The sequence below is a fragment of the Cyclospora cayetanensis genome, unplaced genomic scaffold (genome assembly GCF_002999335.1).
Source record: "Cyclospora cayetanensis isolate NF1_C8 unplaced genomic scaffold, CcayRef3 CcayRef3_contig_248, whole genome shotgun sequence".
Classification (NCBI taxonomy): domain Eukaryota; phylum Apicomplexa; class Conoidasida; order Eucoccidiorida; family Eimeriidae; genus Cyclospora; species Cyclospora cayetanensis.
This window is the reverse complement of record NW_020312201.1, coordinates 1-14,711: the sequence shown is the minus strand read 5'-3', so window position 1 is coordinate 14,711 and position 14,711 is coordinate 1. Positions and strand designations below refer to the sequence as shown.

At 49.0% G+C, this 14,711-nt stretch overlaps 2 protein-coding genes across 2 annotated transcripts; one reads left to right on the top strand and one right to left on the bottom strand.

Annotated features, from left to right (window-relative positions):
• Positions 1-1,656: 1,656 nt before the first annotated feature.
• Positions 1,657-4,165, bottom strand: LOC34622801. Its single transcript, XM_026338293.1, has 4 exons — positions 4,079-4,165; positions 3,138-3,704; positions 2,918-2,968; positions 1,657-2,745 (listed from the first exon to the last, which is right to left on the bottom strand). The coding sequence occupies exons 1-4, from the start codon at positions 4,163-4,165 to the stop codon at positions 1,657-1,659; spliced, it is 1,794 nt and encodes a 597-aa protein (XP_026194078.1).
• Positions 4,166-9,898: 5,733 nt separating this feature from the next.
• Positions 9,899-11,938, top strand: LOC34622800 (14-3-3 protein). Its single transcript, XM_026338292.1, has 4 exons — positions 9,899-9,977; positions 10,864-11,165; positions 11,382-11,666; positions 11,780-11,938. Exons 1-4 carry the CDS (start codon positions 9,899-9,901, stop codon positions 11,936-11,938), a joined length of 825 nt encoding a protein of 274 aa, XP_026194077.1.
• The last annotated feature ends 2,773 nt before the right edge of the window (positions 11,939-14,711 follow it).

Sequence of the window (14,711 nt, the reverse complement as noted above, 5' to 3'; positions counted from 1 at the left end):
AATGATATAGTAGCTCTATGGTCCCTACTCCTGAGCCTCCAGTATTGCAGATCCTCTCAAGAGTGCTGGGCAGTTTAGAATCCCATAGTTACAGACATATGCAGTAAGTTCTTATCAATCACTCTATTTACACCCCCCTTTTCGACGGCTATATGGTTGATCCTGTAGACATGATGTGTACCTCATAGTTTTAAAATACGTTCTAGAAAAGTAAGTACATTAGTCAGCCTCCTCAAGAGTGAGGTCACCCCTGAACTGAAAGACATGCATCTAATCAGCGGTCGATGCAAAATACCCGGCACGATGAAGTTTACAGGGTGTTAACCCAGTGGTAATTTAGATTTATAACCATGATAAAATACTTCTGCGTTACTAAGCTGATCATTTTGCTAGACAGCACGTCGCGTATGCCGCCTGCCGCCCGAAGGTCTTTGCTTGCAGTGGTACGCGCAATGAATGCGATATGCCGGGCATTACTTCGTGATGTTCCCTAAATCATGCTGTCTAATGGTGGGCCTGAAGGTGTCTAGGAAGTGATTGGCACAGGCGATTGCCCTTTGACCCTGATGAAAAATACTGAGGTGAAAGGGTCACGTCGGTTGTTTGCACTGCGCATGAAGAGACAACGAAAGGATACAGATCTATACGCGGTCTTACTAGAAATGACTTGCACGAACCTCTACTTATTGCATACTATCGTTCACCCCTCCTGCATATCGGACTTCAGTAGCTCAATTCGTCTAGTACAGCAGCGTCCTGACGTCGCTAGAGGTGTCTACAGACATTAATCCCGGAATGCAGTTAGTATCAATTTTGAGAGCAGCGTTTTTTGCCATGTTCAACGTTCTGAAGACAAAAGTCAGCCAAATGCATGGCAAACAAATACGAATTTTCCTCATGTCCTCATTCTAACTAACTTCCTCATTTTACGGGGTTGGCATAGAAGGCTGCTAAGTGTCCAAAAGCTGTACACTCATCAGAGTATTCGCAGCAATCGTTATACACCTGCTAATGCGAACTGCTTACCAAGTACAGGGTACGGAAACTTCATTCGTGCTCAGTCCTACTGTGGATGGCTTGGCACCTTTACGCTAAAGTACATCCTCGACAGTGCTCAGCATCCAAAGAGTATGAGCTTTGAGCATCTAGTGCGTATCAAACAGGGCATCTTCATGTACATTAATGCCTCGTTCAAGATACACAAAACGTTGAGCTGTTTTAGTTTTGCCGAATAGACAAAAAGGTCAGAAGTATAGAAGAAGCCAAGTCGAGCAGCTTCTCCAGAGTCCAGTCATGCTACTAAAAGCATGAGATGCTCCCTCTAGTCGTACAGTACAAGTTAATACCATAAGCAGGCATAGTGCACGGCGGCCCTCGTGTTTACCCTTTGAAGCAGTACAAGCTCATCCGCGCCATCACAGGAGGGGCTGGGCGCGATGCTGCCATGCAGTCAAGTACGAATCTGTAGCCTTAATCTACTAAATTGCTGGCTAAGCACTCCGCTCTCACTGAGTGAAAGATGCGCAAAATTTCGACATAGGCCCCAGACGTCGGCGCTTGCTGTGCTGTGCCAATGCTGCATTCATGGTTCCCTCGAGGCTCCCAGAAGAGATCATTATGCTAAGTCCATATTAGCTGCGCGGGCTGCTTGATGGCCTACACTGGCGCCCCGCAAAGCACAGCATCAACAATTGCCTCTCCGTTGCGTTTATCCAGCGGCGAGCCTGGATTTGCATGCACACAATCGACAACAGGGTAGACGCTAAACATTATTTCCGATGGCAAGTTTTTTAGGCGGCGCAGCGTCTGTGACATCAGGATGCGTTTCAATAGGTAAAGTGGCAGAAACCAAGTTGTGTGCTGGCAAAGACACACCTGCGGAAAGAGCTGGCCTCGCTCGTCCATAGGAGCCCTCGAGGATTGCTGATACAGCATCTGATGCTCCTGTTGCAGTAGCGCTACCTTATGGCAGCGTTCCCGCAACGCGAGTGAGGCGAGCGCGATCTGCTCTTCGTCAATGAGCTGCCTGAGTGTCCGCTGGTGATGGGGAAGATCTGAAGGGGCATTCCAATGAAAGGAGGGGCCACGGCTCATCCTTGTGTTATGCACCGCCCATGAGCTGTGAAATGCGCAGCCTTTGCTGCTACATTGATCTTTATCGCGGTTATCTGGAAGCAAGCTGCATGTCTTGCAGTCTGCCATCGACACAGCCCGGGCTGCATCACCAAACCGTGGGCCCTCCGTCGGGGACACCGCATCCGCAGTGGCAGGGAGCCTCATTATCAGAGTCAAGGGGCGGCAGAGCGCGCAGCAGGCAGCTACAGTGCATCTAACCAGTAGCGTCACCAAGGAAACCCTACGTGGTAGTGCTGACAAGGCTGTTTGGGGGAATGCAGCAATGTGGTCAGAAGCCACCTCCTCTACCGCACCGGTGGTCTCCTGCAGGGGCCTCTGACGCCGCTTAAGTCGCGCTTCGCTCTTCGCACCATTATAGACAAATACGGGTAGTGATGCAGGGGAATCCAAACCATCGGCAGCTACGGCGGCTGCAAAGAGCTGGAGCAAGCCCCGCCACCGTGAAGGCCTCGGGGGGCCACAGAATGGCGCCATCGTGTTAACTAGATGAGCGAGATGCTCTAACGGAGATGAACCAGTGACCTGATTAGTCATTCCAGGCGACGAAACCGTCGTGCTGTACGACGGTTGCCCCAGGACAAGCAGGCGGCCGCCCAGACCTTCAACAGCCTGAAAACGGAAACTCAGTAGGGGAAGCACACCTGGAGCTTTTGCATTATGTGGACCACAGGAAGTTAGAATGAGCTCCTCAAGTCCCCCAGCGAGACAAATCATCTACTGAGCAATGGGCAGCTACAACTTGCACTTAAAAGCCCTAAAGGCCCTTAGCATGCTGACGCACTAGGACGAGCTGAGTGGTCTTTCCGTAGGGCACGCGCCGGCACAGCGCTCTCTGCAACCAGCAACAATATGGCAGCACAAAATTTATCGGCATAAATCGACGTGAACGTGAGTACTCTAACTCCCAAAATGACAGCAAAGGACGGTCGGCTCGCAAGATCCATAAGGAACGACGGCCCGGTTCTGCAGCGTACATAGACCTGAAACGCAGCAGCACCTACGTGCGTGTTGGCAATGGTAAAGGCCTCTGATGGTTCCAGCCTCTGCAGCATTCTGGCATCGACTGCGTGTCCACCTTCTCCTAGACGAGGTTCCTGGGGAGCTTTGAAGGCAACGAGCAACAAGTGCAGGGGAATCCTCCCCTCTTCCTGTTGCTGCTGCATCTCTGCCATCCCAGACGATGCGCCTCGTGAGTGTCGGCCAGCTTGTGAAGCTGAAAGTGCCCGACCACTTCTGCTGGTGTCGGCAAACACATGTTCTTGCTTCGCAGAGGGAGCTTCATGTGATACAGCCAGAAGCACTACATAACGTAGTCGCGAGGCCTTGAGCCATTTGCTGGTCTTCAGAAGCCATGCAGCAAAGAGGCACTGAATGGCACATCCTTCGCTCCGTAGAGGCAACAGTTGAGGCGCTCCCGATGTCGATTCTGCAAGGGCTTCTGCTGTAGCTGGGCTTGGGGGATTCGCGCTAAAGGGGCCTAAAGAGCCCAGAAGCAGAACTTGTAAGACAGCTGCATGCAGGTGGTGCGGCAGAGCTGCAGCCGATCGAAATCCAAGAAGCTCTAGCACCTGCAATTTTAGAAGACGCACGCAAGCAGTCAAGATACGCAAACCAGTTGCTTTGCATCACAGCGCTCCACGTAGACGAGTGTGCCACATGAGAACGCCGGCTAGCAGCTGTTTCGGAAGACTTTGGTGCAGCAACAAGGACTGAAGTTTTGTCTAAAAAACAGGAAGCGGGTGGCTCGATGGCAACTTCATCGGGACGCAGCCCAGGAGCTTTGTGCACATCCCAGGTTCGGCCTCATGCTCTATTTGGAAAGCTGGATAGGTGCTGAATGGATGAGCACTGTCGGCAGGCGCGAGCCGCCTCCCCACATTTTAAGCCTTTAAAGAAATCTAGCTAGCACATGAGATCGAAGTAGTGAACCTCAAACCCTCACCATTTTAGCCTTGCGGTTTACCCTACAGCAGCTCGCCAGCAAACGCTGGAGGTCCGTGCCCTTGCCTCCGACGGTTTCACTCTCCATGAGCAGTCGATACTGTAGCGAATGTACATGGGAGCACGTGGCTGTAAAGGCCCACGCCAGAAGGTCGTGGGCAGTGAGTGCCTCGCGTCGTTCCCCAAGCGGTACGGGAAGGGCACCTGGTCACCAATCAACAAAAACAAAGCCGGTAAGCCCCTCTGAGAAACTAAGAGATCCTATGTAAGGCCAACGGGAGAAGAACCCTTATTTCTGTCGAACTCTTGAAGAAAATACGTTGAACGCACTGGTGGGTGGTATGAGATGGGTTACTGAACAGAGGCGCCCCGATAGGACAACGATAGCTCCCCCTTCAACACCAAAAGCGAGTGGAAAATCAAATGAATGCGAAACTATAAGTACTTCTACTGTGTTGCGTCCCCTGGGGGAAGTAGCAGCTCGAACAGAGATATTCTGGTAACCGGAAGCCTTTGGAGAAGGGTTGGAACTGGCGTAGAAACGGCAGCCTTTCAGGTCTCCTTGATCACTGCAGCACCTCTTCTGCAGCAAGCGACTGCTTCCTGGAGCAGTTGAGCTGAGAAGAAAGCAGAATCCGAGAGCTGAGTCTCTTCAATAGCGAGGTGGGAGGTTCGGTTGCAAAGGCACCGATGGATCGCGGTATTAGAGACAGACGGCCATGCGCGCTGGACAATAAACTAAAAAAGAGCGAAATAAGACAAAGTATCCATTAGAATAGTTGGTAACGGTTAACCCTGAGCCCTAGACCCTCAAGGCCTTTGTAGTCAGGACCGGCTGGTTTGTCTGCGGCACTGCAGCCGACCGCTTAGGCGAATTTCAAGGAGGCTTATGAGGGGATTCCTTTGCAATATACAATGAAAACGAGTTAGCAATAAACCATTTCGGAGAAAGAAATGAATGAAAAGACACTCCGGATACGAAGATTGTGCATGGGTAAATCTGACCGTGCGTGAGAAGGGGGAAACAACTGCGGCTGAACCCACCTTGTTGCCATTTCACCCAATCCACGTAGCATGTTTGCTGCATTACATGTGCTTTTTAGTTCAAGAAGGCTTTATTGATTGAGTTTTGGTCTTCCTGATTCCCTATGTAGAGCCATTTCACCCCTGGTCTTCAAACAACGCCGCAGGCATCTCAAGCCTGGAATAATTGGTACTGATTACTATCTGTCCAATGAAAGCTATAGGTGGGGGCTGGCCGTATCTGGCTGCAAAAGCATATCCAATTTTCAGCATGTGCTGCCCTGCGAGTACTTAGACCCTTGTGTAGCGTAGATTACACCCCACGATGTCCATGAATGTTGAACCGTTAGTTGGCTCCAGCATTGCCTTCCATGGGTCGAAGGCTGAAACTAGCCAGTGGTTTTACCAAAAAGAGCATTCGGGCGGCTTTTCGCCCTCAAGGATATGATCTTAGTCAATCTGAAGTGCACTCGTGTAGGACAGACAAGGAATTCTTTGGAAAACACTCAATGACTTTCTGCGAAGTTTTTTCCTGAGTCCTGATTGATCTTTACCCCAACGGATACCTTGAATCTACTGTTGCACCGAATAGCGTGGATAGCTGTTCCCCGCTGTTTCACTGGCTGTGGGTACAGTGGGATGTCCGGCTTTCTTGCAGCAATTGTCATGTATTCATAAAGTTATATGGCAGTTCAATAGCTTTGTTCCCTTCGACAACACTGTAGAAGAAATAAGCCCTCTTGCAGTGGAAGTAAAAGGCGGCGCGACGCTTGTTGGGGCGGCAGAGCCCAGCCTGCAAGTCAGTATACACGTAGGAGCTCCACTGGGGTAGAAAAGCATGATCTTTAAGTTGATAACATCTTATGGATGCACTGATGCGATCATACCAAACAGTATAGTGTGAAGGCCGCTCGAACATTTAATCAGCCGGATGTACATATACCTCGCTTGGCAGTCTCCACATGAGGAGAGACCAGTGTTCGTTGCGGATGCTCAGTGGCTGAAAAACGCTTAAGTGACTGCTCCACGCATGCAGAAGAGGTAATATTTCAGAAATTTCCGCAGGCAGAAAACCTTCATATAAGGGCTGACTCGTTGGGTTACGCGGAAATCAGGTCAACAGCAAGCTGTTGGAGAAGTAAGCAAATGTTGGCAAAAAATTTTATCAACAAATTGATATATCGGGAGATATAAGTGTTTGAATCTGCGAAACGTCGAAGGCACTCGGTTGCTTACTGCCTTATCATATGTCTAGCCTCAATATCACGTCAGGTTTTCGCAGGCAGAGCAGCGACTCAGAGATTTGCCAGCCACCAGGAGAGGATGCTGCAGAGGATGAACTGCCTGTTTCATGTTCGTGTAAACTGCCTGTTTCATGTTCATGTGAAGGCAACCCCAATTTTTTAAGATGATAATAGCGAGCCTTTTCGGGACTTAGAACATGCGAATGTTGGCTGTGGGGACCCCGATAACCAGCATCAAACTGGGTTCAGGGCTCAAACGATCATCATAAGGCCATACGAGGCTTGTTTGCACCCGAGTAGCCGCTCAAGCTGTAGGCCAGCTAGTTCCTCACTGGTCCTAGAGCATCCGTCTATAGGTCCAGGACTTCAACAAAACCCGCCATTGGAATGGCACTTTATGATAAGTTTTTGTGCTGTCCCGACCCTCCTAAGCAATATGGGAAAGAAAAGTCTCCAAATTTGGGCTTACAGTAGTAAGCCAAAGCTACATTGCCGCCTTGAACTGGTTGCTTCTCACTCGAAGGCGCTCTACGATCAATTACATTTAGAGAGCTGGGCCCTGTATGCTCAAAATCTATCAAGGCCATCAGATCCTGAAAAAGATTAGTGTAGATATGCGGTCATCTGTCACGGAGGTTCTATGGCTTGCAGAAATATGTGAGCTACTGCTACCAGACAGTTAAAGAAAGTGAAATATGTCAGACACTCAAACTACATACTAGTTCAGCAGCAGCCTCCGTTTCGCTCGGAGCAAGGTCTGCATGCAAATACAACCGGCACATGTAGCATAATCCCAGCCCCAAAAGAGGCACAAGCAGGAATTTGGAGGCAGCACATCTGAGAGTTCCTGTGCATAAGTCTGAGTGAGGAGTACATTTCATAAGTAGCATTGATATTTTAAGCAATACATGCACAAAAAGTAAGCTACTTCAGGTTTAGCATACGCTGAGGAGGGAAAATTACCAAGGAATGCGAATATTACCGTCGGTGGCGGCAACCGTTGTGTAAAAAAGGCACAGCCGCCAATTTTCCTGCTGGCAGTATGAAATAAGAATTACCCTTCAGCCACTGAGGTTGGCGTTGCCCAGCCCACTTTAATAGAACCTCCTGCTTACTGTTTCCTCGGAGCTCAGCAGTCCTAGAGTCCAGCACTTCCAAGGCTCCTTATTTTGTCCTCCGCCTTCTACGTAAGTTATTTGCCTGCGTGGCGAAGTCCGTGAGTTCTTCTGGTATCTTTGAGAGTTTTTCCGAAAAATTAAAGTTGGTAATTTTGTGGGACCTATAATTTGGGGGGAAACCATAGGGTAGGAGCAGGGATAGATTCGTGACAGAGTGGCACATGGCTTCAAAGGCCAGACCACAAACTTCCTCCAAGTGTTGCCTAATGATTCATCTCGTAAAGCATGTCGATGCGTCAGGACCAAAAATTCGAAGCTCGGAAATCATAGCTTACCGTTTTTATCATACTTCCATGCTTGTGTCTTTCCAGCTTTGCAAATATATTTGCTAGTTGGTTTTTTCCTTAATCTTTTCATTTCTTTGGGTGGATGCCCCCAGATCACTTGGTCCAGGCCCGGATCGTAGAAAGACCCCTCAGTGCAGACCTGGGATGCGGGAGAGCCAAGCACTGCCCGGTGAACAGTCGCGTCATAAACTCACACAGCACTAGGAGTAGGCTCAAGTCAAACTGCTGAATAATGATAACATTGAGTCGCAGATGCTGTACAAGTGCGGATGGTGTGCGCTGTTTGTTTATTTGCCAAGAAGGGGTTTCTCAGGCGTCATATTCCATGGCGTACACGCATTGCCCCAAAAACTGCTAAACTAGTGTAAATTTTGATTATCGTACACATTTTACCTGTTTGCTGTCTCATAGCAGAACGCTCATATGTTTTGCATTCCGATAACAGCGAGCCATAGCATCTGCGATCACGTTGGCTTGCCCCTTGCTGTGTAGTTGGCTAGGTGTGTCTTTCTCCCAGTTGGCTTTGCAACACCCTGACGCACGCAAAAGCCTTTCTTGTTTTTTTTGCGGGGTCCTGCTTACCTGGAGACTGGCGATTGGGCTAGTTTTCAAAGGGCTGATCTCGACGCACATTGAAATGCAACAAGAGGTCTGCTTTGAAATACTGGCGAGGTGTATTACACCAAGACAAATTTGGGTGCATTCTAAGAGGATGGTTTTATTTAGCTAGAAATTTTGAATAATTGACTTATTCCTTCGTCCACCTTTTTCTGGCAACAACTGTAAGCTCGATACAAAGAGTGTAATTCTCTCGTTAAAGTCTTTAGACGGAGACTCCAAGCGCCTAACTTGATATCAACTTCATAGAAAGCTGTTGAGAGGATTTTAAAACAATCGGCACTTCTTCTGCCCGCGGCTGTAGGCACTCTAGGTATAAGAGTTGACGGGCAGCTGGGTTGCGTACAGTTGCACCCTGTAAGCACTCCCAGCCAGCTGTGCGTAGCTTGTTGCAAACGCTACTCTTTGTGAGTATAAGCGATGTAGGAGAAAGTGGTAAAGTGTAGGTTTGATCTCCACAGTGGCCACTGTACTAATTGTATCAGTGAATTTGGTCAAGCAGTGGTTTTATGCTTTTGCTACTGTTGCACCTTGCTTCGTGCAGATAAGGGCTAGCGCTGACGTATATGAACATAAGAAGTGTGTCTGTGAGCCAAGTCGCCCTCTTCGAATACCCTGAGTGGAAAAGGTGCAGAGTCTTAAACAGTGGGCCTTTCACTGAGTGAGGAGCCCTAGAAAGTGAAGGAACGGCAAGGAAGATCGCTTGTTATATGACACTTATGTTAAAAATTATGAAGTATTGATGGAATATATCGGGCCGAGGGTCTCCTCAGGAATACCTTAGGTGGAGTGTTACAGGTCATTCACAGGCAGAAAGTACATCCTGCGTTGTGTAGTGCATATGAAATAATACAGCTGCTATGGACGGCCGCAAAATGAATCCCACTGATTAGAGACTTTTATCTCTAATGGCATTGCGCAAATGCCATGTACAGGCGCAGAAGCAGGATAGAGCATTCGGCGAGGGGGTCGCTGGCTAATTAAGAAAACTCAGCACCCAGAAGTCTGAGGGAAGATAAATGTTAGGGCTCCCAAATAATCTGCCAAACTTGATTATTCATCTGCATAGTTCCCTCAAAAGGATCAACACATCGTACATCTGAGGTAGTGGATGCACCGGACGGAGCTTTGCCTGACCCCAAGAGGTAGAGCAGGGGGGGAGAAGTACATCATTCCGATGTGTATTGGTATCAGTTACCCCTTAGAGCAAAGTAATGCACAAAATTTTGAACTATATGAGTAATAATACCGGCGGGGAGCTTATACGGGGGCCCACCTGCGGGGTGGTGTCAGTTCAGCTGCAGCAGCAGCAGGCTGCTGCGTGCAGCGGCCGCAGCAGCAGTGTGCGGATGAAGCGCCGTGCCAGCAGGCGGGTTGCGTGCTCACAGATAAGCATTTTTGAGCCTGTAGAGTAACCTCTGACGGCGAATTTTGTGTGTCTGAGCCCTAATTCTGGTGTCTCTTCCCGAAAATGATTGAGGACATTACGACTCTCCGTGAGGAGCATGTGTACCGCGCCAAGCTCGCTGAGCAGGCGGAGCGCTATGACGGTAGGTCTCTTTTTCTACGAGTTCACACCGCAATAGGAAGCATCTTGCACCGCTTATTTCATTATTTCATTCGTCTCCCTGGCTCTGCTGGCACGGGGTGCGGGGGAGTGTATCCACAGCCCGCCTTCTTGGGATGGCAGGTGATGGGTCGCAGGTGCGGCCAGCTGGGTGGTTATTTCCTGGCCTTGCTATTCAGCATCTGGGTCGTTCACCGTTTTCGGAGCTTAAGACACTTAAGGCCGGTGGAAAGGCGTCGATTCAATCCCATCAGCTCCGTAGGAATACAGGGGATGCGCAGCCGTAGCATCAAGAAGCCGCGTTTGCTTCAGCCCGAATGCAATTCTAGTGTATTTCTTTCTTAACAACTACCAGGAGTCCTCCAGCCAGCGTGTGAAGTATCTCATGTTACTCTATATTCGTCCCGAGGCGACATCGTAATCTCGTGGAATCAGGGCGTTGGAGTATGCGTCTTTTAGTGTTGATGCGCTGATTGTCGATGCTTGCAATTTTTGCGCCTGGAGCGGTCACAGTTGAGGGGTTTAATGATTTGTCTAATGGCCTAGTGGCGGCATCTATTACTGCATTTGTAGATGCCTGCGACCAGCGTTGCGTGGGGGCGAGAACTTGGAAACCCTGAAATACCTACGTCCAACGGGTGCTTCGGCTTGCGGTGTCTCTTGCGTGTGCGACGGAGTGTCACATGTGCCATTGCGTTCAATCATTCTCATCGATAGCTCTTTGCATATTTATCCCAAGTTTCCTTTGCATGAGTGCAGTATGATGGTAGCTATGCTCTTTCAGTTTATAAGAAGCTCGAGCATGGCTTGTTCAAGTAGAATGCTTGCTTTTCGATATCTTTCCCTCCAGTACTCATTGTGTGCCGCAGAGATGGCTGAGGCCATGAAGAACTTGGTGGAAAACTGTTTGGAAAGCGGTTCTCCCACCAAGGGCGACGAATTGACTGTTGAGGAGAGAAACCTTCTCAGCGTCGCTTATAAGAACGCCGTGGGTGCCCGCCGAGCAAGCTGGCGTATCATCTCGTCTGTGGAACAGAAGGAGGCTAACAGAAACCACATGACCAACAAGGGACTTGCAGCGGACTACCGGCAAAAGGTCGAGAATGAGCTCAACAAGATTTGCCAGGAGATCCTTACCCTGCTGAGCGATAAGCTGCTTCCACGTACCACTGTGGGTTCCTCCTTATTACACCTGTCCAACACCATTTGTGGAATATGTTGGCATCCCCGCAGAACATGTTTCTATGCTGCTGGTCCGGTCCATTCGCGTACACTTGCAACTCAAGCTCGGTTATGGTGGGGCCTTTTTTGTATCAACAGGTGTATCAAGGCTTTTGTGTAATAGTTCGCTCCCTAGGATTAACGTGAGTACCTTGTATATTTGCAGGATTCCGAGAGTCGCGTGTTTTACTTCAAGATGAAGGGCGATTATTACCGTTATATATCCGAGTTCAGCAATGAAGAGGGAAAGAAGGCGTCGGCTGAACAGGCAGAGGAGTCTTACAAGAGGGCGACTGAAACTGCAGAGGCAGAACTCCCCTCAACTCATCCTATCCGTCTGGGTCTTGCGTTGAACTACTCCGTTTTCTATTACGAAATTCTGAATCAGCCACAGAAGGCCTGTGAAATGGCCAAGCTGGCATTCGACGATGCAATAACTGAATTCGACAGCGTAAGGCTCCCTCTGTCCATCCCCGCTGCCGGATTTATAAAGTGAGACTTTGTGGTGGGTGGCTGTAGCAGCTTTGGAATATTTCGTTCCGTAGTATGGGTTGGTGTATTCAGGTATCTGAGGATTCATACAAGGACTCGACTCTGATCATGCAGCTGCTGCGTGACAATCTGACTCTCTGGACCAGCGATCTGCAATCTCAGGAACAGCAGCAGCAGCCTGTGGGTGAAACCGCAGAGGCGCCCAAAGTGGAGGCTACGGAGCAGCAGTAGGCTCATCATGTCTCCCTGTCGCAAAATAGCGCCGCCGGCGGCGTTTACTCTCATAACTTGTTGGTATTAGGGCTTGCAGTTTTCGGGATTAGGATAATTTCCCGTCGTGGTGGACGAGATGGATGCATATGGCTCAAAGCACATTTTGTGGAAGGATGGCGCGCACAGCATGCACGGAACTTAAAACGAGCATGGATAGTATTGGACTTCAAGAAAGCAATTCACAGTCACCGCCTGCGCGCGGCCATAGATAATACTACCGGCATTGCATCGACGTTTTGATGCACCGTACATTATCAGTCGGGCAGAGAGGTATCCGTGTATTACATTGTTCGCTTCCGCTGTTTCACGGTTACACACACAGCAGCCGATTACGCATGGCATTTTAACGCTTGCACCGTCACAAGCAGCAACGTATGCTAGTATTCCCATGTCAAGCTTGCCAACGTGAGACAGGGAGATGGGACGCATGCCAAGTGGCGTGCTAAATGATCGCGCATGGAAGCAGGGGGCGTAAACAGCTATGGTGCAGTGGCTGCAAGGTTGCTCCTAAATCAGTTCCAGTCAGGCTGCCGCAGGACGGCTTTTGTGCCAGTGGCAAAAACTATGGCTTGGCCGTGTCTGGAGCAAGTCCTTTTTGGGGGGGGTAATACTTCGGACCGACTCCCGAATATCTCCTCATCTGCCTCTGCTGGGCAGCGAACGCGAACTGGAATACGTCGCCTGGATGTTTCGGTGCTACATTATAAACTACTCACAGGCACGGCTTTGGCGATCAGTAGGCTAGCTCGACTTCTATTGGTTTAGCCCGATAGGATTTCCATTTTTGCATAGTTCAATTGTAGGCGGCAGGACGAAACGGGTTGGGTACCTCTTCGGTCTCGTCGGCCGATGTACTTACTTATTCGCATCTGAGTGGTAGGGTGCGTCAAGGATCTTGGGTTGATGACAACTGAGGACATTCTCTAGTGCGAGCATCAGGGGCCTTCTGTGAGGGAGCGGCACGCCCGCAGGTCGAGTGGTCACCTGTTTTGCGTTTGTAGCTTTTTCCTTGAGCTTATTTGAATACCTTTTCTATATTAGGCTCGACCGGATAGTCAACGCTGTGGAAATAGGGCTGCTGTCGGAGGAACTGCGCCAACATGTCTCGCCCTAATCGCATGCGACCAGTACTTCTGGGAAGAAATATTACGTGGTCTTGCCTTTTCGGGCATCAATGGCTTCCGAGGAAGACGTACAAGTGAACTATGTAGCGATCTCATTGTAGTTAGCGCATCAAGCAATTTGTTCATTTTGACGTGTGCTGTGGAAAAGCGGGGGGAATGTGTACACTTCTATCAGTACGGAGCGTTGCTATCATCACTTCGATAGATCTAAGCAAAAAGTGTTCTGCCTCATTTAAGGCCTGTGAAACGTGAACGGTTGATATAGAGGTCCCAATGCCTGAATACTCGTCAATATTGACAAAAGCCTTCCGGGGACAAACAAACCTACATATAAGTACAACGACCTTCCTGACTAGAATGATGCGATATTAAACAAGAAGTGCGGGGCAACATACCTGAGGACATTCGTTGTGGGGCAATAAACAAAACCATGCTTAACAGTTTCAAACCGAAGGTGCAGGGTTTTGATATAGAACACTGTCATGGGGAGGCTGGAAATCAGTTAGCAGGATCATGAATAGTTTTGTGTAGGTAGGGATAGTAACGCCAAGATTTGCGTAACAGCATGTGCGGCGGTAGCAGTCGACACTTTCCCAAGCAGGCTAACACAAACCACATGATACCAAAAGACTATAGCGAGTATCTGAGCGTTTTTACAACGTCGGCATCATGTACAACACTGCGGGCTGAGAACAATCACCGCGCCTTTTGAATGTTCACCACCCAGGAAACTAAAAGCTTGTTAGCGTGTGCTTTATTCTAATAGTAAAAGTACGTATATGCTTGCTTCAGACGTAGGCCGGGTCATTAGGCGTAAGCTCCTTGCGTCGCACCGTAGCTGTACCCCTCACCGAATTCTGCAAGTAGTTATACATTCCACAAGCACAAAGCGATAGTAGACTATGTAACATGAGAACTAGAACATCTATAGAGCATCTGACCGCTGCAACCACCCTTACCTACTATCCGAATACAGCTATACACGGAACTTTTAGAGGGGCTGACTCCCTACTGGCCCATAGATTAATATCCAAATCACTGCGGTTTTGTCGGGTGCTTACGCCCTTGGTTTCCCCATAGTTCATCCTCTTCCTCATGTAAGTCCTTTCTGATAAAGCGCTTATAGAGGCACCCTGAACAAGGAAACACCACACAAGACACACTAATATATTGGCCTCCCCTTCTTTCCCAGCCCCTATATCAGTAGCACTTCGTCTTAAAATGTATTTATCCTGCTATAGGGTCCGCGCAAATGATATTGTAAGACCCAGAAGTCATGACGAATTCCAGTTCCCCTGCTCAAACGCAGGTCGCACGGTGTGTGTGTGTGTGTGTGTGTGTGTGTGTGTGTGTGTGTGTGTGTGTGTGTGTGAGTGTGTGTGTGTGTGTGTAGATGGGGAGAGCATATGTCAGAACGAGATTCACAAGAGGCGCTCGGACCCTGTCTTCGGCTTGACAAAAAAAGATATATGCCCCTGCTGTTCACTCGTGTACTGTCCCTCGTTATCTCCTTTGATCTCTGCTTCCTTGTCACTGGCTCTCTTTCTCGGTTGCTGTGTATCGTTTGCACTTGAGTGTGGTTTTTTTTTTTTTTTTTTTTGTGGTGT

Coding starts and splice junctions, on each gene's coding strand:
- LOC34622800 (XM_026338292.1), top strand. CDS start 9,899: ATGATTGAGGACATTACGACTCTCCGTGAGGAGCATGTGTACCGCGCC. Junction 9,978..10,863: donor GCAGGCGGAGCGCTATGACG/GTAGGTCTCTTT, acceptor TGTGTGCCGCAG/AGATGGCTGAGGCCATGAAG. Junction 11,667..11,779: donor CAATAACTGAATTCGACAGC/GTAAGGCTCCCT, acceptor TGGTGTATTCAG/GTATCTGAGGATTCATACAA.
- LOC34622801 (XM_026338293.1), bottom strand. CDS start 4,165: ATGGAGAGTGAAACCGTCGGAGGCAAGGGCACGGACCTCCAGCGTTTG. Junction 3,705..4,078: donor TAAACCGCAAGGCTAAAATG/GTGAGGGTTTGA, acceptor CTAAAATTGCAG/GTGCTAGAGCTTCTTGGATT. Junction 2,746..2,917: donor AGACCACTCAGCTCGTCCTA/GTGCGTCAGCAT, acceptor TTCCGTTTTCAG/GCTGTTGAAGGTCTGGGCGG.